Source organism: Micropterus salmoides, unplaced genomic scaffold, assembly GCF_014851395.1.
Source record: "Micropterus salmoides isolate LMB-PRFRI ecotype aquatic unplaced genomic scaffold, ASM1485139v1 Ms_hic_scaffold_20, whole genome shotgun sequence".
NCBI classification, from domain to species: domain Eukaryota; kingdom Metazoa; phylum Chordata; class Actinopteri; order Centrarchiformes; family Centrarchidae; genus Micropterus; species Micropterus salmoides.
Window position 1 is genome coordinate 12,822,785 of NW_024041151.1, and position 26,510 is coordinate 12,849,294.

Consider the following 26,510-nt stretch of genomic DNA (forward strand, 5'->3'; position numbering starts at 1 on the left):
CACCAATTTATTATTTGCCAACAGCCAATAAAATTAAAACAAGAAGAAGAAGAAGAAGAAGACGTAATGATGCCCATCTGTCGTCACTACGCAAGGGATAGCGACGTGGAAAACATGGAGGAAAGCACTATGTAGAGTAAACTTAATTGTCTCAAATTCCACACAATTTCAAGTATTTGACTTTGTAAGTTTCACATGATATACAAATTGGATTGAACGGGGGATTTGTGTAATTAAAAAAACAAAACACGTAGCCCCTCATCTGTCCTGGGTGCCGAGAGACCGCGGAAACTGCCAGAATCATTTATGACAGGTAAGCCGAGCAGTCAGCTGATAGCAAACAAGCAGTGCACGTTAGCTGCTTTTTGAACACGGAGTTATTTACCACAAGTTAACAGAACTCTGTCATGAATCAGAAATGTACCTAGCTTGGATTTCATGCTAATTTGAGAATGTCAGTGTACCGTGTTTGACAGTCGAAATTGCCAAAGCACTGAGTATTCTTGCTAGCTAACGTCGTTCAAGTTGGTTAACTGAAGCAGCAGATTCAAGTGCAGTCTTTTTGTCAGCGGATACAGTTAAAGACGCATGAGATGGCGCACTGAATCAGGACACAACATTTTGCTCTGGCAAGGACATGGTAGTCTGTTCACTAGTGAACCTAAGCGCATAAGAAAATTGTCTGTATGGTGACCTGTACTATCCCCCTCTTAGCTCAGGTTTGTGCCTCTCTTTACATTATACATGAGAGGCACACACGTCCCTGTGGTTTAATTGGTGCCTCCAGTGTGCTGCAGTTCACTCGGGCAAATGTTTGCTCGCTGGCTACACCTGTGTGTCAAAGGTGTGTCCTTTTTGAGAAGACAAAACACATGTCCTGGTTCCTTGTGTGTCATCCTGTAGTGAACTTGGCCTCTCTCATTGTTTTGCATTGACATTGGTGAGGACAGATCTGTTTTGCTTACATAAATTGCTCAAGTCAAGAATTTGATCTTGAAGTACATGGGTAGGGAGATCAAAGATCCATACGTTTATTTCCCATGGCAGCATGCCTTTTTTTATTGCTTGGGTTAGCTTTGCCAAGGAGTAGTGAAACTACTAGTGGCGTTTACTCTGAATTGTAATTATGTTTACAAGTAATATAATGAATCTTACTGCTGTGCCAGTTACATGTCCTACTGGCCTTTATACATTATATGAACTAAGGTCACTGTATTTATGTCAAAAAGCAGATTCTCCAGTAAGGTAGTGTATATGGTTATTGTGACTGCATGTTTTTACTGAGCTGATCAGACCTTTTCTGGAAAAACAACAACTGGCAGATTTGTGTTTTGAGTTAATAATTCATCTTTGTGATGGCGCCAAAGATAAAAGCTTTTCCTCTGCCCCAGGATTTGGCATATGCTTGGTGAAAAAGCAGTGAAGAGTGGTGAGTCTGGCTGAGTGGAGCCAGCAGAGATGGGTGCCAACACTAGCCAAGTCAGTGACCTGTCTGAAAACCCCAGCCTCAAGGCCCTGGTGGGCACGGAGTCCATATCGGAGAATGACCCTTTCTGGAACCAGCTCATCTCCTTCACCTTTATCAGTCCCACTAGCAGGTACACAAACACACACATAGAAAGGTCTAGTTAGACATGTGTCTGACAGCAAACAACAACAATGAACTATGAAGGATGCCTCTAACAACATCTTGAAAAGCCCTCCATTTTTGACAAATTTCCCCAAGCATCTACTCAACCCATCCAATGAGAAAGTCCTTCAAGATTAACTGTAGACAGGATGTTTGCAGAGCTTATTTCAGTACTGATCCAGCAGGGTTACCTGTTACTAGATCGACTAGTCAACATTTAGTCCTTTGTAAAACATTCTGAGAAGTAAAGAGACTGCATTCCCTCTTGCAGCTGGACTGGAACTCATGTTACAAATTCACATAGGAAGGGCATTTCATTCATCAATCTATGTAGTGTTATTAACACGGATGAAAATTAGCTGTTTAGCTAACTCTGGTATATTTACATTGAAGTCTGTCTACGGTGTTTATTAATGTGCATTGTCCCTGCTGGTAGCTAAATAAATAGAGCTTGTGCTGTTATGCACCAATGCTGCTCAGTATTGGGCTATGCTTGCCTTTTATAATAAAAATGTGGTCATCTTACATATTTATTTGAACACAAACACAAGACATAAAGTGAGCATGTATGCACTGGGGACAAAACAAAAATTATATTAGGCTATTAGAGTGGTTTAAGTCAGGACTGCAACCAATGATTATTTTCAAGACCGAATAAACTGCCAGTTATTTTCTTGATTGACATCACGATATGAGGGCAGCGCTGCTAGTCTGTTTTTGTCTTTTTAAACACCACCATGTCCCTTAATCAGGAAGATCTCTGTAATTTTACAGCATTTAATGGCACTTTCCTCCTGCCTTTTCTCTTTCTGCTGTGCATTTTTTCTCCACACTGGTTGGCCACGCACACTCACGTACTGACTTAACGCTGTGTTGATGTGTGTGTGTGTGTGTGTGTGTGTGTGTGCATGCGATCAGTCGCGTGTGATGACAGAGCTCATATCAGGTTAAAAGCAGGCGGGAGGCTGACGGTCTAAAGGTCTACGGGACTGTGGCTGCCCTGTGACAGATGCAACTTTATATTCTCATTTGACAAAAGTCTGGATGTTATATTTGGCGAGTGCACCCTCGCACAGCGGCACTGAGAGTGCGACCCACATGTTGTGTGGATTCTCATGCTATTAAAAAAGCTTGCTTCGTCATCACTTTCGCTGGTTAAGTTGATAATTAATGGCAGAACAAAACAGTCCTAAGGCCACCACGGCGAGTCCGCTTGTTTAATCTCCACAAAGTCATCTTGTTCACAGTGTCGTCGGTAAGTAGCACGCCAGACAATAGGCTTTACTATTAGACCAATGAGTACTCATGGGAGTCGTAGCGTCACATCGCAATTCGTTAAAACTCTGGTTGGAGGGTGTTAATGTCAAGCCCTGATGACAACAGAAAGCAGATGATAAAAGCAATCATGTCCTCTGATCTGTCCTTTTTTCTTGCGTATATTTTAAGTATCTTCTCCTTTTTTTTTATTTTAACTCTTTTCTTCCCTGGTTTTCCTTTTAAACAGTGGGGACTCTAAGTTGCTGGAAGAGGCTGTTATCCCCCTGGCCAAGGTCCTCAGTAAGTTGTCTATGATATAAACGTCCTTTTGTGTGTTGTGTGTTTTTCTAGTCAGTACCTTGGTTATGATGAATATCAACTTCTCCAGAGTTGCATATAATAACAAAAGTTTTTTCTTGTTGTTTGCATGCCAAACTGTCAAATTAGCAAGTTTCTGTAGCTTACGTAATGCTGCTGATACGTTCTCTCCTTCTTCTCTCTCTCAAGTTGAAAACAATCCCAGAACGGGGAACTTTGGCGCTCTTGTGAGAATTTTCCTGGGAAGAACCAAAGAGTTGAAAATCTCTACAGAATGCCAAGAGTGAGTACAATGAACTGTGTCAGTAATGATAGACTCTGTGCATGTCAGTGTTCGCTGTGCGGGAGTACAGGCCAGTTGTTGTTTGATCACAGGCAGTCAGGGAATCTTTATTTTTTACAGGGGCGAAACACTGAAGTGCTTGTAGTTTCCCATGAGAAAACTGCTGAGGTATAACCATCAACACATGTGGCATTATTCTGGACTCCCTTCCAAGCTCCATTTTCCGCAGAGTCACCAAATGCCTCGGGTGGGAACTCCTCATTCTCTGTTAAACATCATTAGAGGTTGGAGATATCGCTCCCCATCTACATCCTACATTTCAGGGTCTGACATAATTGGCATGTGCAAATTGTCAATTTGTGGGTGTGATTAGACAGCCCCATGTTGGTGTTTAGCAGTTGTGAAACACTGTGGCTTGCGCTGGAAGGTTCCAATCATTTCTTGTTTTCCTCTTCACTTGTTTCTCACCAACACTGTCCCACATTTGTCTCTGTCATGTAGTGACTTGTGTAGTATCATTATAAGCTATGGTGGAGGCGACGTTAGTTAACAGTTTTCTTGGTTTTCAAAGTGAAGGCTGTAATGCAGTTATGAGAACTGTTTTTCTTTTTTATTTCCATCATGTTGGAGTTAGGCGAGTTTATTTGGACAGTTCCTTTCAATAACAAGGCAATTCAAAGTACTTTAAGCAAGACATTAAGAAAGGCATTCAGCAAAGATATAAAAAGAAACACAAGGCAACATAAAATAACAATATGAAAGGGGAAGTGTCTTTATTTTAAGAGCACCAGGGGGATGTTCCATATTACTGAAGAACATGCAACTTCAGCCAAGCTCGGACATAAACCAATGGAACATGGCCAGCCCCTTCACAGCAATTATCTTTGTCACAGTTCTACATTTGACCTTGGACATGGTGTCCTTTTTTTCCTCTGTCTCTCTCTTCCGCAGTCAGCTGTTTATCTGGCAGGCCCACAATGCACTGTTCATGATCCGCTGCCTGCTCAAGGTGTTCATCAGGGAGATGAGTGAAGAGGAGCTGCACCTACAGTTCTCCTACCAGGAGAGGGCACCAGGCTCCTGTGGAGGTGAGCGTACCCATGTCACTGTCTGAGAAAGTTTATGAAAAACATCCAAGGAAGTGTTTGGCTCACAGTAGGCACATTATTATCCTTTGCCTCAAGGGTCAAATGTGTAACACTTGTTCATACCTAAAGAGAGATAAGGAATTGGCTTTTTAAGTCTGAATTTGCATCCATTGACTGCAGATCATTTTTTGGCCTCAAACAGCAGCCCTGTCTGAGCCTAGGTCCCTAAATAAATATTGCAAATGGGTGCCCTCTTGATGACCATGCTGAAAGTAAACACTTTTTTTGGTGCTCAGATAAAATGCCATCAAAACAAAAGCAAACCCCCCCCCCCCCCCCCCAAAACTTCAGCTTGTCCTTTTTTTATTTTTGTCATTCTGCCATGGCTGCTGCTTATTCCTGTAACCAGTATTCATGCACACACTAGACATTTTCACAAAGACCGAAACACACTCACTCACTTGCAGCTCCCTACGGACCTTGGGTTATCTCTGCTGTGTTGGATAATTATGAGGATGAGGATAGTAACCTCCAATAAAATGCCTTAAGGTATTAAAAAGTCTCAAATTTAATCCACAATAATCTTAAATATTTTCCCTTGCCTGCTGTAGGCAGTATTGTTAGTTATGAAATGTTGACCTGTAGCAAACTCTGTTACTACTGCTAGCTACAACAGGAAGCTGACTGTCACATAATGGGCAAGTGTGGATTTTAGCACTTTAATTAACTTAAAAGAACAAATCATTTTAAGTGGGTCCATCCATCCATTTTCCAGGTTGTGTTAATTTAATGAATTATATCCATTATATCATTGGGAATAATTGTTCTATTCTACTGGTAAGTACTGAAAAATGTGATATAGTAATGCATAGGTCTAGGCCACATCATTCCTTCTCTTTTTAAATCATACTTTAATACTTTGGCCAGTATGATTGTGTAACCGGTCTTAAATTACATTCTATATGGTCTTCTATCTTTAAAAGATCTTACAGTGGGTTAGGGTTTGAACCCTGCAGAAACCCTGTAACCCCAACTAGCAAATTCCTCTGTACAGTGAGCCTGAAAAAGGGAAGATGGGAAGGATAGAGAAAGGGAATGGTACAGTGGGAGCAAAGACTCCCTCTGAGACTGACACACTGAGTATGATCAACAGTGAGCTGCCTGTCACATATGTCTGTGTAATAACTCCCTGAACCCTTTTATGTAGAAACAGGCAGCCAGGACCTCCTTGAAGAGCTGTTGTCCAACCTCGTTCACCTGATCGTCGACGTGCCCCTCCTGTAAGTATCTGCCTTGTTTGTGTATTTCCCTCACTGTCCCCACACAGCGATTTCTTAATATCACAATGCTAATAGTTCAAGATTACTTGTTTGACATTATACCATCAGCATAATATTAAACATGTATTTTTGATTTTTGTGCAGTTTCTCAGCCCCGCCCATCTTTTGGTTTCTTGTTTTTATCCATGTTTGTTGGTCGTTAATGTGTCTTACGGTGTTAGTCATCGAGCAGTTAATGAAAAGCAGTTTGTGAAAAGTTATGTGTAACTCTGTCTTTGCGTGCTCCGCTTGCTCATTCGCTCCTTGATTCACTAACCAAGAGAGGCTGAAATCCATTATGGGAACAAGGTTAGGCTCAGATGTGTCCATGTTTCACAGGAAGGGAGAGGACTATGAGAAATGAAGAAAGAAAGAAAATGTTGTTTCGGAAGAAGAGAAAAGGCTTGAAATTAAAGTTGGATTAGGAGTGGTGCCAATGAGTGGGAGAGGAGGGAACATAATGATTGAAAAATGGTTTCAGCCTTTGCTCCCGGTGGGCGGTGTGCACGCTAACACACTCTGCTTTAATGAGTGAATATTTTGGTGTATTTATTTACTTATTAATGGTACAATTATCTTCTGCCTGCCGCTCGGTCTGTCACAGAGAGATGAATATGCAGTATGTCCTCAAAGTCTCCTCTGCAGTGTTAAAAGACGTTCCCAGAAACATGACTGAAATTGCTATTTCCTTGATGCAGCATCTTCCACTTTTCGTCTCTTTTCCCTTGTGTGTATTGTGTCATTCTTGACGTCCCCCTGCCTGCCAATCTACTTTCTCTTTCTCCCTCCTTCTTCGTCTCTCCTTCTCTTCTGTTGTCTCTGGACATCAAACCCTGGCTCTTGTGTAAATGCATTCAGCATTCCAACATTATTCATTGTTCCAAGCTCCAAGACTCTACCTGTTTTTCTTCCCTTCAACACTTTGTGGCTGTCGGCTCATTTCCTCTGTACGTGCTTCTGGTTTGGAGGGAAATATTACCATTCTTTTCAATTTTTTTTATAGCTCCCCCAAATTCCTAACAGACCTCTGTGCTGTGATTGTAACCTTTTGGAGAAACTTTTTGTGAAGAAAGACAGATGTCAGTAGTTCCAAACTGTCAAATACTATTTTTGATTTAAGCCTTTTCTGTGGCATGAATGTCATATTTTTATAGCAAAAGCTATGTGAAATATTTAGTAACCTAACAAACCTGACTATTTAACATGTGCTTATTTTTAATTTTGCTTTTTATTTAGTAATTTTGATAAGATTATTTATACCTTGACACAGAAGCAAAGCAAGGCAAGTTTATTTGTAAAGCACATTTCAACAACAAGACAATTCAAAGAGCTAATTAATTGCATAGGAGACACTATGGTGGCTCTTTGGCTCTTGTGCTAAATAATATGTCAGGTCCTCCATTTGTTCAAATTTCACTTTTGTTCTTACTTCTAATAAGCCAGACGACGACGACGACGACGACGACGACTACTACTACTACTACTACTACTACTACTACTACTACTACTTCTTCTTACATATTCAATGTTGTGACGAAACGTGCTCTGTAGAGCAGTTTGTCTCTTCGGGCTACTGTAGAAACATGGCAGTGCAACATTGCGACTACCATGTAAGGGGACCCGCGGTGTATGTAGATAGAAATGGCTCATTCTAAGTTAATAAAAACAACAGTTCATTATGTTAAGTCTTCATACACCACTGAAAACATAGTTGTGGATTTTAATTTGCATTTCTGTCAATAGATCCTCCTAAATTTTACACACTGAACCTTTAAACACCTCTGAGGGTTGTAGTACAAGAATGATGATGAAAGTGTGAAACATGCCTCATAGTGTGTATCTGTATTTGTACTGTATTTTTTAATGTTTTCTGTATGCTGGTGTTATGTGCCTATCTATGCTGATGAGTCTAACTTTGTAGAGCCCAAGTCAGATTATCCTGTGGGGACAATAAAGTAGCTGTCTATTTAAGAAATTACTAAACTATACTACATATATTAACTCCCCATGCATCTGTCTTTGCCTGTAGTGACATCACCTATAGCATCCTGTTTGAAGCAGTGACCACGCTGCTGGTATTCTTCTCCTATCAGCTCTTCCACAAAGAGATCCTCCGAGATGGATTAATCTACCAGCACATCATGAAGGGACGATGGTGAGAAAACACACACTCAGTTTGTACTGTACTGAAGGCCACCATTAACTTAACGCCGCAAACAGAACTATTAAACATATATGGCTTAATGTATCCCTTGACTCTAACTTTAACCCAAAAACAAGCATCAAAATATAAAAAAATAGAAGTACAAAATGTGAAATAAACTCATAAAGCTGAAATACTTTCATAAACCTTCGACTACTGTATGAGTTACTACCACTTGCCTCTGTAACTGGGACGTCCACAGTCTGTTGACTTGTTTTTGGAACGCAGGCCCAAATGATTTTGGATCTTCTCCTACCCAATGTGACCGCGTCTGATTCAGCCTTCTGTTCCTCCATCCATACTCTGATAAAGTTAACCTCTGTCTGTGTTTCCAGTCAATCTCATCATGTTCCAAACAATGTCTTCAGTTGATACTAAAAGGAGGAAAAAAAGGAAACACAATCTAGTCAGCCAAGACCTTTGTATCCCCTGTAACCTTGTAGTCTAATATGCTGAAGGAAAGTGAATCAGCAAGTCTGATGATAATATGAAAATTACAATAACCATAAACTAAAATAAAAATATTTTAGCTTTTACTAAATGATAGTAAAAGCTAAAATAAAAATAATAGTTAACCTTTTGATGTTGACCTGTACTTGTACTTATCTTGAATAACAGTTAATGCAGGTAAATTCATTTTGAAGTGTAGTTGTACTAGTGGAGTTTAGATGGGTGGACAGAGGATGGAAGTAATATTATTTTAAGGTTCTCACAGCTTAAGGGCCAAATGAGAGCACTCTGGATTTATTGCCAAGGCTTCCAAGTAGCTGGTGTGGGTCTGTTGAGAAAACAAGGCTGCGTGGAAGTAGAAAAGCAGCGATATTGTGCATAACCAATTACATGTATGTCACTCACTGGGAGAGAGACGATCTGATGATGTGGATGAGCAGTCTTTAAATTGACAGTAGCATCTCAGTCTCTTTGGATGTACACACACACACCTGCATGTACATGTCATAAGAGATCCTGTGTCCGGGCTTTGCTATTTTAATTCCACTTTGACTGGACTGTCAACACCCAGAATTACAAAGCATTAGTGGCAGATAATGAGGCAGAGTTAGCAAATTAACTGAACTTTTTTCCCCCTCTAAGTTCAATAAAGGGAATAATTCAGATCATTGTGTTGATATTCTTACTTCAATTTTGAGCCGGAATTATTTATCGATTAATCAAATTGAATTAATCGGCAACTTTTTTTTCTGCAAGTATTGTGATAATCCATTTATTGAGTCATTTTTTTAAGAAAAAAGTAGAAATTCTCTGATTCAAGCTTCTTTTAATGTTAATGTTTTCTGGTTTGTTGCCTCCTCTATGACAGTAAACAGAATATCTTTGGGTTGTGGTCAAAACTCGACATTTTTCACCATTTATTGACATTTTATAGACCAAACAACTAATCGGTTAATCGATAAAATAATCGACTGATTAATCGAGAATGAAATAATTAGTCAATCAATGAAATAATAGTTGCAGCTCTACTTCAGTTGTATGTAGTCAGATAGAAGTGAGGGACATCTTTTAAACATTTAAATTAGAGGAAGACCACAGGACCAGATTACCTACATTTCATTGTTGTTTAGACATTCACATAATCCCTTAAATGTTGAAGGCCTTACATATACCTTTGCCAACAAAAGCATGTCCCAAGGAAGCCACTGATTATTGTCCTGTAGCCTTAACCCCTGTTTTGATGGGAAAATGAGGGTGAAAAAAAAATTTATTGCATTTTATTAAATCTATAAGTGGCAAACTGGATGCTTATCAGTTTGCACATAAGCATTTAGATGAAATTGCAACAACAGCTAAGGCTCTCTTCTTACATTTTTCATCTGTGTTCAACACTTCTTGTTGGCAAAGATGATTCAACTGGAGGTTAACACTCAGTAGGCCAGAATTTATTTTACATTAAGATCTGTGCACCTATGAGTGCTGAATGATGTATGCAAGCAATGAACTCTAGTGTTGTTTTTGTTTTCTCGCTAAATGTTGTGATTTGTAAATCTCTGTGAAACTCTATGCTTTGAAATCAAAATGTCCTTCGTTTCAAGTGCACTGAAACATACATTAAATACATATACCTTAATTTTCCTTCATTATGGTGCACTGAAGTAGGTTTCCAGCTGGTTTTTCAAACCTCTTTTCCTCTCTTTCCATTTGTCTCTCTTTTCCCCAGTTTGTCTTTAACTAGTCGACTGGTGAAGACCCTGCTCTATAACTTCATCAGGCAGGAGAAATGTCCACCTCCAGCAGCCCACATCTTTGAGCCGAAAGATGAGGGAGGCCTGCTTTACGGCCTGGCATCTGGGGTGGCAAGTACGAGTACACACATCCACACACAAAGAAAACAAAAGCAAAATCCGTTGTTTTGTTCTTAATTTTGATATTTATTCGTATTGCTTCTGTTAACATTTTACTCGCCACCACAATTTTTCAGGTCTTCCCTAGATTTTTTGATGCTGAGTTGAGTATTATAAATGGTTTCTTAAACTTTGTATTAAAGTTTGGGAGGTTACATCTTGCATTAGGTATAAATGCCTGTGTTTTTATTGCATTGGATGACTATAACTGACATTTTCCAAGCTATATGACATACATCAGTGGTGCCCAACCTTTCTGGATTATGATCTCCCCTAAAATGAGCAATTCCTGTTTAGGACTCCTTGTCACAGTTTATGGGCTTGACTGGTGAGCAGTTGAAACAAAGAGTGATTTTTTTCTTCTAAGATTGTTTCATTTAAATGAAAACTAAATTTTAGGGGCTTATTTCACAAGAAAACTTATTTTGAGAAAAGTTAAAGTTAGAAAAAATCAACCTAATATTGTAATATATAATCTATATATATAATATAATTTATAATAATAAATCTAAATGAATATAAATATATGCTTTTCTTTCTTGTCCTTTTTCTTGTCCATCTTGTGACCCTTTAGATTTATTTAAGACCCACTTAAGGGGTGTGAGCAGTAGGTTGGGAATCACTGGCTTAGATAATATGGTAAAACTCTGGGTCTGCTCATTATTTTACCTCTCGTGTTCTTTGCTCCTTTTGCACTTTGTTGTAGTTATGTTGCAGGTGCAAAAATTAAACCCTTGAGTAGAAATGTTATCATCAGTTTATAGGAATGAATTATAAGAGCCACACAATTTAAATACAGTTGAGTGTCATTTTTAATTCTTTGAGCCAACAAATATGATTAATCTGAGAAATGAAGGTGCGAGTCATGCTGACAGCCATGGCTTGGTGTGCATAAAATTGATGAGTCAAAAATGAGCAGAGTATTAGACTGTGCTCTGTGCGTGCGTGCGTGCGTGTGTGCGTGCGTGCGTGAATATAGGGCTGGGTTTCCCCTGCAGATAAATGCTCTTTGTCGGTTGTTGGTGGCAGATTCCTATCAGTGAGCCATCAGCATTCAACCCAGCCTGTCTGTCTGTGGCCAGTGATCGGCCCGATGAGTTATGGTGCCCTGTCCTGTTCTGTAATCCCCTAGAGCCTGTCTGTCTGCAGCCGCCTCCCTTATACACACACGCACAGATCAACAAAGACACAAGCTCTCTTATACCCAGAGTTCAGAAACAACACTTGTTTTCTTTCTCTGTCTGTCTTGTATGCACACAGCCATGGGGATTGACAGAGTATACAAACAAGTACGTTTAATTTGAATGTTGAAAGTGGGTGTATGCATGGGTGTTGTTCCATAGTAAGTTTCAGTTGAATTACTTTAAAATTGCAGCATGAGCAAATACTCATTGGAGAACTCCGCCAATTTTACACATGAAGGTCAATTTATCTTAACGCCTGTGAAAACAGTTGTATAATGTGCTCTGTGGCTCTGGAGGAGCTTTGTCAAGTCTGAGAAAATAACCCTTGTTATATCATCAGGGTTGTCTGAACATAAAAAACCTGTGTTACAAACTGGGCATGTACCAGGCAGTGAAGGTCTAATAAAAAGATGCTATTGGTCACATTATGGGAAATGTAGCATCTACTGCATTATGTCATGTTATCTTTGTAAGGTCTCATAACTACACATAACAAATGTTAGGGATAATTGTTGTTTATGTTATGTGTTTCTTAAAAGAAAAGAATATCGGGCCGATATATCAGATTTTAAAATCCTCAAATCAGTATCAGTCTGAAAAATCCTATATCGGTTGGGCTCTAATATTTACTACAAATCTTACAGATCAGTTGGTATCTGTTAGTTTCCTCCTTTCTGTGCGATATGAAAATAAATTATTCACCCCTGAGACATGCTTGAGTTGTATAATCCACTTCATTGTACATGTTGTCTGCATTAAATTACTGTCGTGAGGTCATGGGGTGCGCCCTTTGAAAACGGTGAGTGCACTGGACTAGACGACACTACCACGACTTCCTGTACATTGCGTTGCTTTTTATGAAAATCAAAATTCCTTACGTTAGAAGCATGTGAAAATCCCCCATGCCTACATGCTCACATTGGTGAACTGTCCCACTTTCACATAAACATTGGTCACTGGCAAAGCAATGCGGTGCTGGATTTCGATTGCCATTTTAATGTCAGAGCGGGATCGGATGTCTCTTCCTCTCTTGCTTTAACACACTGCTGTTTTAGCGAGTGTCTGCAGGGGGGATTATAACCAGAGTGGCAACTCAAAACTTTTTAGCCTCCTCTCCTTTCTTCTCCACTATTCTACACTCCTCAACTCTACCTTACTCTCCTGTCCTCCTTTCGGCTCTACTTAACTTTACACTTCTCTCCTCTCTAAGACGCTTTCCTCTCCTTTAGTCGACTTGACTCTCGCTTACTCTAAGTTACTCTCCTCCCCTCTCTTCTCCTCTGCTCTACTTCACTCCACTTTACTCTCCTGTCCATTATTCTCCTTTATTCTGCTGTACTTTACGCTCCTCTCACATGCACTTTTTGTATGTTTTGTGTGTTTTCCTGTAACCTTTAACACGCTCTCTCACACAGACACACAAACAATACTAGTTGAGCCACCATGCCTAAAAGCAGACATGTATAAAGATAAATCCTTTGCAATCCCTATGTTTCTCATTGCTGTCATTAGTACAGCATACAGCAGAAAATGTGACACACTGGGAAAGGGTATCAGAAGATTAATGTAACGGCTTATGGATGAAACTTTGTTACAAAATCATTGTAAGTCTGTGGAATGTTCTCATATTTTGTATATGTTTATGTTAGAAGGGTTTTGGATTGGGTTTGGGTAGAAGTGCTTTGAGCATATATTTTGATTTGTGTGAGATAATCCGAATATTGTTTGTTTATTGTCTGTACAGCATGTTTCCCTGTGTGTGCTTGGCCAAGGCATTGGCTTGAAGCCCTGATGTCATATTTCATTCACTGTTATGCAAGTAAATAAGTAAGTAGCACATTCTGTCTGTCCCTGCTCACCCGGCGTTCACATCTCTGTCTGCACTGAAGCGTATGTTCTCAGCTGTAACTATGAGAAAATATTTCCCACCTCAGCTCCCTTCTCTAGTGTCTCCACAGGCCATCAAGATGTTCACAATGGTGTTCAAGTGTATGCTGCGCATGGCAAAGTGATATTGAAAACCAGATGTCTAACCCACTTAACAGAGGTTTGGTCTCTTTTGGTAATATATATATATTTTTACCCATGATAGTGGCGTGACCCCATTGATGGCAGTCAATGTATCAAAAACCATTATTGTGACTTTTAGCAGCTGCATATAGTGATTTAAAACAGAAAAATAAGTGAACATTCCTCAAATAGTAATTGGGTACGTAACAACTTTATTCAGGCTGAAAATAAGAAGTACTACAGTGCTGTTTAAGGAAAGTAATAATATTTCCCCAAACAACAGTCTAATAACAGCAGTGTCATTAAGAGTGTGTTTGATGATACCCATGATATTGAATCTGGATTTGGTACGCGGGGGGTCAGGGTCGATTGAAGTAGATGTCAGGGGGCAGATCTGGATGAAGAAGAGATTTTCAGAGGCTCGGATATACTGCAGATGTTTGGTTGCGTGGCAATGGTTTAGTTTGAATACAGGAATTGACTCAGTGCCAGCAGTCATGTCTGATGGGGGTGGTCATTATGTAAGACTATAATATGGACATCACAGCCTTCTATCCTAAAACCAAGGCTTAGTCGAACAAAAACGTGTTTTGGGCCCGTTTTAATGGACACATTACAGTTTGTAAATGTTGTGGCCTGTAAAGATTTGTAGGTCATGAGGAGTTTTCAAAGATGAAAAGATCAATTTAATAGGTTTGTGGATACAGGCTTATATTCAAGTTAAGCCTGACTGTGGTTGTGTATTTTCGTGTCTCACAGTACGATACCTTCCCCCGAGTCCTTCAGTGTGCCAGCCTCCGTGTCCGCGTACGACCTTCTCTTTTCCTCACTTTCCCCTTCCCTTTCCTCCTCTTCGTGTCCTCCTCCTCTTTTTCCACTGGGCAGCTGGCCAGGGCCGGAGCAGCCTAAGCAGTGTAGCATTATTGGGTTTATGTGGTGGGCAGGCAGACAGGCAGAGGGAACCGAGCCAGACGGATAACAAACAGCACCCACTAAGGTAAAATAGAGGTGTGTGTGTGTGTGTGTGTGTGTGTGTGTGTGGGAAATGTGGCTGCCAGACTCGGCTCTCTGACACTGTTGGGCTAGTCACTGTGGTGCCAGTGATGAGATGAACAGGGCTCCGTCAAAACTTGCCCCCACCCTCCCCAGATCTTGTTTTCTCTCACACTCGCTTCTCTATCTGAGCAGTAGGGGAAAAAAAGAGTATCATGTGTGAGGAGGGAGACAGACTGACCAGTGCAAGTGATGTAATATCTCTCCCGGGGATTTCTGCAGTTTGTTGATGTCCTTTTGCTCAGATATAAACAAATCCATTCCCCTCCTCACTGGAGTTGCATACACATTCATACACAGTCATACAGAGTGTTGGAGAAGCTCTTTACTAGCCATTAGTGAATTTAGAAGCAAACCAACAAATAAACCATGGTTGTTAATTAAAATAGCGTAAACCGTCATGAGTTGCTGAAAAGAAACTCTTAGGCAGAGCAAGTAGGAAAGTATTTTGTCATGCATAATGGTTTAAAACTTTGAACGGTTTCAACCTTGCGTGTTCTTTGTCAGTCACAAGTTGATCCTTTATCCTGTCAAAACAGTAAAACGAGTACACATTGGGACATGGCCTCCCATTTCATCCCTTTTAATATTTAAACTGTCTCCTTGTTCGATTGACTTAAGTCTTTTTTGGTTCGGTAACCAAGCGTACTGGTGACCCAAGTGTGTCATAGTTGCATCGATCCAGATCAGGATACTCTTAGCAAGAAGAGTGTGTGCAAGTTCAGTCAGAGGGGTGTTGCGCTCTTCTGTCCTTCACCACCAGATGGCAACAAATCTATTTCGCCTCTCCTCAAATTCAGTATCTTGATTAGTGTGGACCTACAACACACTCACACTGTGTCTCACTAGTGCTTGGTTCGTGCATTGTGTGTGGCTAGACGAGCAGGAGCCAGAGACTGTCATCTGTGTACCTTGGTGTTCATGCTTCTCGTGCTTCTTGTGACGCCTGAAAGCACCAGCACTTCTTTGGAAATTCGGCTCCCCCTCGTCCCCCAACAAGAAAAACGAACACCACTCCAGTTAGTCAGTAGTTCCAGTTTCTCTTTGTTCTGTGGCGCCGTCTATGTTGTTTCAAATTTCAGGTGCTGCAAACCATCGTGTGTGACTCCATTGTGCCTATTTTGGCCTTGATTACATCAGTCTGACTGCACACAATCTTGCATTCATTTGTCTATGAAGTGTATATCAGTCATAAGGCTGAAGAGCTGCAAGTTGTGGGAATACTTTATTGCTTTCTACAAAAAGGTTGACACACACATTCTGACTGCTCTTCAGTACTGGATCCTGCACAGATTACCCATCTGTTATACTGAAACCTAGAACTGTAGTTCTCAGGCCAGTCTTGTCTTATCCAGTCTTTGCTGAAATCCAACTCTGAGAAAACCAGGAGTGTGTGTTAAAGAACACAGATCTGAAATATTTTCCTGTACTTAAACTGGCTATAAGCATTATTTATAATAATAATGTATCAAATGACAATGTGAAAGGGGGTAGTTCATAATGATGGAACTACAGAAAAATATCATCTGAATCTGCAGCTCCCCTCTGAGCTTTATAGTGAGTTTTAGCTCATTGTTTTTTAGTCCGGCCCACAACTTTACTGTCCTGGTTTACTTTTGCTGCCCTCATAGCGTCGTTTTCGGCAACAACAGGCAGCTGTTTTCAGAGAAAAGGCTAGCTAGTGGAGCTTTCAGCAGCTAAAGAGCCAAATATTTCCCTCCTGAGCTGAGACCAAAATTTTATTTATTGAATATAAACTCAATATAAGTCAATTATTGCTTTTAATGCAACATTGTCTGCAAATATTTCTCATGTTTGTAAAATTGTATCTGTGTCTGTATTTGTGTGTCTGTCTTCAGGTGGGCTGTGGAGTGTTTTCACATTGGGTGGAGCTGGCAGCAAAGCTGGGATAGACCAGGAACACAACCCTTTACCTTTGTCCAATCAGAGCCTTCTGTTACTGCTTGTCCTAGCCAATCTGACGGATGGGCCTGACTGGCCCAACCCCTACCGCCAGGCTATTACTTGTTTCAGAAACACACAAGGTAATATATTTGTTTTATTTTAATTTGTTGTACATTTATTTGAGAGTTTGGTAATGTGTATGAAATGTACCAGAGGCTTTTGAAGTATTGTAATAAAATTCTAATCCTGATTATATTCACCTCTACCCATGTAGACACGTCATCGCTTCCTGTGGAGCAACCTCACACTTTCCAGATCAATTTCAACAGTCTGTACACAGCGCTGTGTGAGCAGCAGCGCTCTGACCAGGCCACACTACTACTGTACACCCTCCTTCACCAGAATGCCAACATGAGGACATACATGCTCTCCAGAACCGACATGGACAATCTGGTGGGTAGGATAGCAATGAAAAAAAGTTGTTCATTTACAATGCGTGCACATTCATAAAGTCTCAATATGACATTTTGTGTAGTTTATTGGCAATGCAAAAGCAAAGAACACTGTTAAAAAGTGTGATCCTCAACAAAACACATTATTCAGTCCGTCCTTGCACAGTATGGCCATGAAATCGTTTCATCTAGGACCATGAAACATGGACAGTGACAGTTATTCTTTATAGCAGAGTAGTATATGTACTGAGGCATTTATTGAATGAAAATCAATCTTTAGCTCAGCATGTCAGATGGTTTTCCATGAGTGTTAGACAGTCATAAATGAGTCTCTTTCACACAGAATAACGCAGAATGATTTGGTCTTATTGGATAGGAATAGAAGTAGGAGTTAAAGTTGTGTACTGTATATGTATATTTGTACCAGGTTTATAAGGAGCGACAATATAAATCAAACTAATTGCAGTATAAATTCTTGACAGTAGCCATGCCTAGAAACTGTCATATTATATATAATAAAATATTATTCTTAGCAGATCTAGATTGAGCTTGTTATGTAGGGTGCCTGCTAATGAGTCTAGCCACTTTCTCTGCTGCGCAATAAAGCACAGATGCATGACTGTGTAATGAGGTAGCACCGCAACTATTGGTGTTCATCGCTCACAATGTTAGCTGCTAACTGCTTCCACTCTGAGAATTAAATCTTTTGCATTTGTTTCTCAATAGCTGATCACTTTAACCATCTGTTCTGTATACTTTTGAATATAACATCTGCATATATATATATATATATATATATATATATATAGCAGCCATGATTCAGAATTTAAAATAAAAAGTAAATAATGAAAAATTGTGTCTTTTCAACTTGCATATGCATGCTGCATTTCCACTTTTATTGTCTGTTTTACTTGATACTCATGTGGAAACAAGAGTATAGTAACTATAATGACTTGGCTTTATATAGTAAAGTAGTAATGTAATTTTATTGGGCTAGTTGGTAGATTAAGCTTTAACAAAGCCCCCTGGCAAGACACAAAAAGCTTCCTTTCCCTAAATAGAATAATACAGGTAATACATTTTTGAATTTGCATACCTCTTATGTTTGTACTCAGCTTTTCACTGGCATCTGTTGCAAGATTGATATTGACATTTTTGCCCCCTCATGCTGTTTGATTGTCCCACCTCCATGGCCTTAATCCCAATTTGCCAGAACATCCACAAATTCTCCGGTCAAAGGCACCAAAATGAGAAAAAGACACCTACACACATGCTCAGCATTCCTCCTTCTCTCCCACGCTTCCTCTCAGGTGTTGCCCATCCTTGAGATCCTTTACCACGTGGAGGACAGAAATTCTCATCATGTCTACATGGCCCTCATTATTCTCCTCATCCTTACAGAGGATGATGCCTTCAATCGCTCCATCCATGAGGTGGTGGGTAGACATAGTTTAATTTACATTGTTGACATTTCAGCTACTGCCACTGAAACCTTCCATTTATGGGAATAAGTGTAAATCATTCCTGATGTTTCCAACAGGAATTTTGATGTCTCTCTTATTTTGCAGGTATTGAAGAACATCTCATGGTACACAGAGAGAACACTGACAGAGATCTCACTTGGCAGTTTGCTCATCCTGGTGGTCATCCGCACCATCCAATTCAACATGACCCGGACAAGGGTTAGTTTAACACGTGTCACACACACAGTGTGTACACTTGCAAAGCAAATGACTGTACATTCAGAAATACATCAACAGTAGATGCCTTTATAGACCCAAATGTGAATTTGAATGTCATGATGTAACTTTGAAATAACAGTCAAGTGCAGGTTAACAGCAACATCAGTTAATGTGTATGTTTGCGTGTGCATCCTCCCTAGGATAAGTACCTGCACACCAACTGTCTGGCTGCACTTGCTAACATGTCAGGCCAGTTTCGATGCCTTCACCAGTACGCTGCCCAGCGCATCATCAGGTGAGGACTTTATCCTTCCATCTAACCATTTTCTATACGACCTACTACAGTTCTCAACTTACTCAGGTAAATCTATCCTTTGGAAGAATATTAAGTGCGATTTTAAACAAACAGTACTAAGTGACTTTTCCTGTTTGACATTGAATAGGTTGTCTTGACTGGTTTCAATTAGAATCTGGATCTTGACCTTTTAATAGTTTTTGATAATCATCCAACTAGGAATGGGATATATGGACAAAATCCTCATTATTTATGATTTTAAAATCACTATCAATACATGTTTAATTTAATAAATTCAGTATTTGTTCATGGATGAAATAACCAGACGGATATGTCTGTTTTGGCTAACACTGCCTTAGTTGTGCTCTTTGATTTACAGCCTACCCAACAATGGTCTAATACACCTAGGGATGATAAAGCATTTCTACCACAGTATACGTGGTATGGCAAAATCTCTGACAACATCGTCTTATATTGTCCACCACTACTTGTGCTGAATGGTGCTCCCTTTCTGACCGACAATTTGAATTAAATAAAGCACTCCTCAAAGAGAAAGTAGGCGCTCAACCTCAAAAATACTAATCAGTTATTAAAGTAGAAAATAGTGGCACACCACCAAAGCAGTACTTGTGTTTCAGCCAGAGGCCTTCCCCAGAGCATGAATGTGAGTAAAGTCTGCCAAAAAGTAAGTGGCATCTGTGTGATGCAAGCAAAGAAGCCACCAGCGTATACAGTACATCATAGATGCATTATATGCTGTATATAGAGTTTTAGTAAAAAAGGTCTAATTCCCTGTATGGTTACACATACTTGGCCAATAATTCAAAACAGATACAAGGGTGGGATTTCTAATTCACACACAAGCAGACTCATTCATTTTAGTGATTCACATCGAATCAGCACAAAAATATTTAGTGTTATAGTAACTTGGCAATGGCTGCAGCAGAAGAGACTAAGAAATGAAATATTGACAGACTGATGTGCCTGTGTACAGAAGAACATTATGCAACGGAGGGAAAGGGTTTGGCCTGTGAGGAGATGGAAGACTTGAGAGGGCAAGGTCCAAACCGCAGACATACACACACAAACATCAAGTCATTCGTGTCGTGTCTGTTTGTTGTTAACTCCAGGCACACAGCAATGAATGTTTCCTTCCCTAAAGATGTGCACACATTCATGCTCACTCTCAAGGATCCTCTTATCTCCCTGCCTGTGTCTCTCTCCATATCTGTAACTATCTGGTGTTTTGAGTTTGAGAGGAACACTGTCTGTGAACGTGTTCATGTCAGTCCTGTAGTGATGGAGAGCAAATGACTACATGTCTGATGATAATGGTAATGATGATGACTGTGATGGCCAGGGCTGGGCTAAACTGGCTGGCTGGCCGGCTGGCTGGCTAGATAAAGGGAATTTCCTGCCAGGAATTTCCAAATGTCTGCCAGGCAGTGCTGAACTCTGCTCCTTAATTGACTCTCGGAGAGAATCACAGTTGGTGCTGTTTATTTACAGGCAACAGTGGGTTTGAATAGCCTCCACCACCCAACCTTTCCATATTATTTTATATTCATCCTCTCTCTTCATCAATATTCCCTTTCTGTTGCATTGTCACCACACATGCCCATGTGTCCATTCATTCACTGATTACTCTAAAGCATGCTGACTAAAAGGATACAGCTAAGTTCACAGTAGGACTGCAACTAACAGTTATTTTCATAATCGATTAATCCACCAGTTACACACTCATTTAATGGATAAACTGTTTGATCTAAAAAATGCCCATCACAACTTTGCAGAGCCATGGTGACGTCTTAAAGTGTTTCGTTGGTTCTGACCAACAGTCCAAAACTGAGAAAGATTCACATTTGAGAAGCTGGAACCAAATAATCTGACAACAATGACTAGGATGACAAATGAAATATCAAAACAGTATTTTAAGTATCATTTGATCATCATTGATCTCTAGTTTGCAGTGGAACACACTTAACTAACCAAACATTTTTTTTGTTTTAAGACAAAATGTTGCAGTAATTGTTTTTCGCTTGCTTGATGTATAAAAGTTTTGTTCATTGTTTGTTGTTTTGGACAAAAGCGTAAAAATGTAACTGCAAAAATTGGCATATTAGAAGACTATTTGATAAAGACTGCGGTAACTGCTTTTAAATCTTCTGCTGTAGAGAAATTATTCAGGTCATGTTACCACTCACCGTTGCATACCTCCACCAGAAAGCCAAAAAAAACCCATGTCAGTAACAAGTTACATGGCTGGTGCCGTTTATTTACAGGCAATAAACAGTGCCTGTAAATAAACATCTTTTGTCTTTTTGAATATATATCACAAAAGTGGTTGATACACTAATTTACATTTTACTTAACAAAATTTCAGAAATTGTATAGCTGTATACATACATACATACATACATACATACATACATAGTCCCCTCAAAGAATATTGGAACGGTAAAGCAAATTCCTTTGTTTTTGTTGTTCACTGAAGACATTTGGGTTTAAGATCAAAAGTTGAGTATGAGACAAGAGTTCAGAATTTCAGCTTTTATTTCCTGCTATTCACATCTAGATGTGTTAAACAACTTAGGACATATCACCATTTGTATTAGACCACAGCATTCTTAGGTGAGCTAAAGTAATGGAACAGATAATCTTAAAGTAAAAACATTTAATATTTGGTGGCATAACCCTTGCTTGCAATAACTGCCTCAAGCCTGTGACCCATCGACATCACCAAACTGTTGCATTCTTCATTTGTGATGCTATTCCAGGCTTTTACCGCAGCTTCTTTCAGTTCTTGTTTGTTTCGGGGTGTTTCTCCCTTCATCTCCTCTAAAGGAGGTGAAATGCAGCTCTGTTGGGTTAAGGTCAGGTGATTGACTTGGCCCATCTAAAACCTTCCACTTTTTCCCCCTGATGAAGTCCTTTGTTTTGTTGGCAGTGTGCTTTGGGTCATTGTCCTGCTGCATGATAAACTTCCTCCCGATCAGTTTCAATGCATTTCTCCGCAAATTGGCAGACAAAATGTTTTTTGTACACTTCTGAATTCATTCTGCTGCTACCATCATCTCGCCTTTGTTTGGTTTTCCACTGTGGAAAAGTTGTTCTTGTACCGCTGCAGCAACAACAGCAGAGGAAAACACAGCTGTAAGGTGTTCATGCCGCTCATCTGTGTTTACATTCTGAGTAATGTTGAAATGTTTTAACTTAAATAAAGAGAAAGCTGTGTCGCTTTGAACATTACATCATGGCAGTTGTGTGTGGCGTCGCTATGACGACCAGCTACATTGAGGGGTAGGCCTACTATCTCTGGATAGGCCTACTATCTGCAATGGAAAACGGAGCACGGCCAAACAGAGTCTAGTATAGTTGAGCTGGTACTGGTAATGGAAAAGCGGCATATATTTCTGCTCTCTGAGTCTTCATCGAACAGTGGATTGTGATACCTTCACCCCTGCACTGTGGAGGTCGTTGCTGATGTCACTTACTGATGTTTTGTGGGTTTTCTTCACAGCTCTCAACGATATTTCTGTCATCAACTACTGTTGTTTTCCTTGGCCGACCTGTTCGACGTCTGTTGTTGCTCAGTACACCAGTAGATTCTTTCTTTTTCAGGACATTCCAAATTGTTGTGCTTGCTATGCCCAATGTTTGTCCAATGGCTCTGGTCTTTTCTCAGCTTGACAATGGCTTGCTTTTCTCCCATAGACAGCTCTCTTGACTTCATGTTGGTTTATCCTCTTTATCAGGGTTCCAGTTATAATCTGAGCTTCGTGGAGGTCTGTAATTTACTACCTAACGTTACCGGCGGCATTTCCCTCTCTCTCACACACGCCAACGCACACACAGCAGTCCACTACTTGCCCCAGATGTCTGTGATATTGCAACAGGGTGTAGGTCTACTCACACTAGGCAAAGTTTCAATCGCCCCGCTTGTCACCGGCACAAAGTAGCAAGCATATTATCGTTTATAGCGCTGTACTAATTGGAGGATGCATCAAAAATCCATTAATACTAAACAAATAAGGTGCAGTCAATACAGAGTAATAGGCTACAATACAACTGAGTTTATTTTCACGGGTTGCGGCCTCAACTTGTTCGGTCAAAACTTTTGCGCGAGATAGTGGCTGATAGTGGAGAAGTGCAGCCATCCTGTCAGTCATGCAATGCGCAGCGTAGTTCATTAGGAAAGTGTGTTCATTTAAGTCTGTTTATCTTGTTTAATGTGATGATAGTATGTACTAATTATAATGAAAAATACATTATTGATACAGAGTGATTCAAAATAATAGTTGTTGATAAATGAATTCGAGACCCCCACAGATGCATGATTTTACAGCTTCCATGGGAGCTCAGATCCTCCTTAACGCGAACCCTGCTCTTTAACAGGAAATGCAGTCTTTGCATGACTAGTCTTAAGGTTTCATCCTTGGTTCAAACATATAGAGCTATTTAATGTTTGGACAATCAACCTAAAAGGCAACACCTGGGCAACAAGAAACATCTGTCAGTCACATGTTCCAATAGTTTTGCTCACTTAAAAAATGGGTAGGTTCAAACAAAGGGTGGCAACACATCTAGATGTGAGTACCAGGAAATAAAAGCTGAAATTCTGAACTCATACAAATACATACATACAAATTCAGATTTTGAAGAACCGCACACAGCTACCCGCTGTGTGTGTCCACATAAAAAAACAAAAAGCGTCCTTTGAACTGGTAGAGACAGAGCACCTTTACATCTTCAGTGTGTCAGGGTGGACCATGTCTGTCATTACTTCAGCCTCATAACTGATTTTGGGATCAGGCCAGCAGTGTGGAAATCCTTCTATGTAGCTGTTTCCTGGGCCGTGTCCGTCACTGCTTTGGCATAAATGAGGGATATGACAGAGCGACTAGTCACAGTGCTTTTCTTGTAGGCAAGCGTCCCAGGTGGTCTCGCATTTGAAATAGGAAACTAACTAGATAGTACGACAGGCTCTATTAAGTCGTCGTGGCCAACAGAGCCTTTGACATTAGGTCTGTAGATATCAAGTAGACCTCCTCAGAGCTGCTCAGAAAGCTCCATTCAGCCATCATTTGGCCAATTAGCCTGGATTACGGATGCTGAGAGATTTTGTGAGTATGTTTTCCAGTGCTGACAGATGGACAGGTGTAGCTGTAAGGGGCTTAGCTGAGCTCTGTTCATGCATCTGACTTTCCCTCAGCCCTTTACTGTCATTTAACTGAATTTATTCTGCAGCTTTTTTCCATGATTGACGCACAGATTAAATATTCAACACCGTTGGGGGTCTAGAAAGACTATTAAAAGTTGTAATTAAAACAGAAGGTCAATAATAATTATAATACTAATCACCTCAATAAATACCATGAGCCTCTGTAATAGATAATATAAAATGTAATAAACAGCTCAAGAAGGGGAAAATATTACATTTTAGACAACCAGTATAACAGAACTTTTTAAATATTTTTATTTATTTATTATTTGTTGTTGTAGAGTTAAAAACAACTACGTATGTCAGCGAGTTGTTCTTTACACGCTACGCAAAGCTGAACATAGAAAATAAAAAGTGGGTTTTTTTCTCAACTCTCTTGCTTGACCAGACATGTCGAGTGAACACCGTGCCTTTTAATGGTGTCTGACCCATGTGTGTATTGACTCGCCCTATTGCAACCCAAGGTCGCCCAAGCATACTCTAGGACTCTTGACGTATGTCTGTGCCCATCCATCACATGCAATCTTGCAATCCCATCCGGACAAGCGTACACACACAAACAAGTGCAATAAGGGTAAAGCAAGTCAGCTACCTACAATGACAACAACACATACATGTACACATAACATTTTTTGAAAAGTAACCAAGGCTGTGACCTCTTCAGGCTACTCAAAGCCAGTTTAGAAAAAGGAGTTGTGATTGTAAATTAATGGTAAATTAAGCCTAATTTTTAGCATTTTGACACATCATTTCTAAAACAGTCTCCTGCCAATGTCATAATTGTTTTCTTATTTTAAGAGTAATTATTTGAAAGGCCTCATTTAGAAAGCAAAACAGGCCCGCCTCTAATAATAATTTGTCTTAAATAAAGGCTTTGCTCTTCAGTTAAAGTGAGTGAAGGCCATTGAGAATTTACAGCACATTAAATACTGGGCAACATGTGCAGTGTGACGACGATGTGTAATTGGGTTCTTCAGTCTTTGTAGAAGTGTGTCATTCATCTGTCGTTGCTGCTCTCACTTCTTTTCCCCTCTCTGTTGTCTCTCCTGCAGTTTATTTGCTTTGCTTTCCAAAAAGCACAACAAGGTTTTGGAGCAGGCGACACAGTCTCTGAGAGGCAGACAGGGAGACAACACAGCCTTGCCCGACTATGTGAGTAATCTCTGTGTGTGTGTGTGTGTGTGTGTGTGTGTGTGTGTGTGTGTGTGTGCACTCAGTTGCCAAGAAGAGGTTGCCAAATTATGTCTACTTGGATAAGGTACAGAAGTTGACGTGTTGTGTAAGGTTACATGAATTTGCACTTGAATTTTGACTGTTTATATATCAGGTTTAGCATCTAAAAGTTCTGATCTTAATACTGCTACTAAATATGATCCAAGTAGTGATAAATCAGTGGTTACCGAAACTTTGTGTTACAGAAATGGTTCAGGATTTTGGCCACATTCGCCTTCTTGCTGACTGTTTGACAAGACAATTGATACCGGTCTCTTATCTGCCCATTAAATATGAAGTTACAGTTAGCTTAGCTTAGCCTAAAGACTGAAAACAAGGGGAAACAGCAAGCTTGTGCTTATGTACGGGGGAATTTTTTTCACTGGGCTCAAAAGACCTGACTGTGGCAGGCGAGCTGTTTCTAGTCTTTATGCTAAACTATTCTAACCAGCTGCTCAGTGAAGCTTCAGATTTAGCATACAGATATGACAATGGTATTGATCTTCTCATTTAAAGTAACCCTAACTATTTTTTGATGATTTGGAAAAACAAGCAGTCCTCATACCATTTAAATTCAAACCTACAACCGCATTTTATTGAATACATCACTCAAGCTAATAATTTAGCATCTAAATACATTTTCAGTTAATCCTCCAATACATACATCAACTGTTGCTATAGTAAACAAGAAAGCACTTATTGCCATGTGCTTCCACACTTGATTTAGTCTTCCTTGTAGCATCTTGTCCATCAGGGATTTTGAAATACTTCTTGATGTCTCTCTTAGTCAGCTATAAAAGACTGAGACAACTCCACATTTTGCTCTTGGCATCAGTTACGTCAACCGTTTTAGGACTCACTGGGATTCATTTGAGGATGGGGTGCACTGTTTGATGCTGTTTGTATGTTTTCAGCCGCTCGAAAGCATCAAATTTAAGGCCTGTTGCTGCAGGCCCGCTGTGAAGTGGCAGTCTGCAGCTGTGTCTACTTCAATCCTTTTGTCTTGTTCTCATTTGTTTTCCAGCCCACGTCCCACTCATT

General features: G+C 40.0%; 1 protein-coding gene across 1 annotated transcript in view; it reads left to right on the forward strand.

The window, feature by feature from the left end:
- Positions 1-76: 76 nt before the first annotated feature.
- dym (dymeclin) overlaps positions 77-26,510 on the forward strand; it is a 54,696-nt gene continuing 28,262 nt past the window's right edge. Inside the window, exons 1-14 of the mRNA XM_038733617.1 lie at positions 77-313; positions 1,392-1,598; positions 3,135-3,187; positions 3,395-3,488; positions 4,440-4,576; positions 5,784-5,856; positions 7,925-8,050; positions 10,272-10,411; positions 16,562-16,747; positions 16,882-17,060; positions 18,370-18,495; positions 18,628-18,741; positions 18,942-19,036; positions 25,310-25,409. Of these exons, the coding sequence (XP_038589545.1) occupies positions 1,459-1,598; positions 3,135-3,187; positions 3,395-3,488; positions 4,440-4,576; positions 5,784-5,856; positions 7,925-8,050; positions 10,272-10,411; positions 16,562-16,747; positions 16,882-17,060; positions 18,370-18,495; positions 18,628-18,741; positions 18,942-19,036; positions 25,310-25,409 (1,563 nt within the window). The 5' untranslated portion in view covers positions 77-313; positions 1,392-1,458. The remainder of the gene's footprint in view (positions 314-1,391; positions 1,599-3,134; positions 3,188-3,394; positions 3,489-4,439; positions 4,577-5,783; positions 5,857-7,924; positions 8,051-10,271; positions 10,412-16,561; positions 16,748-16,881; positions 17,061-18,369; positions 18,496-18,627; positions 18,742-18,941; positions 19,037-25,309; positions 25,410-26,510) is intronic.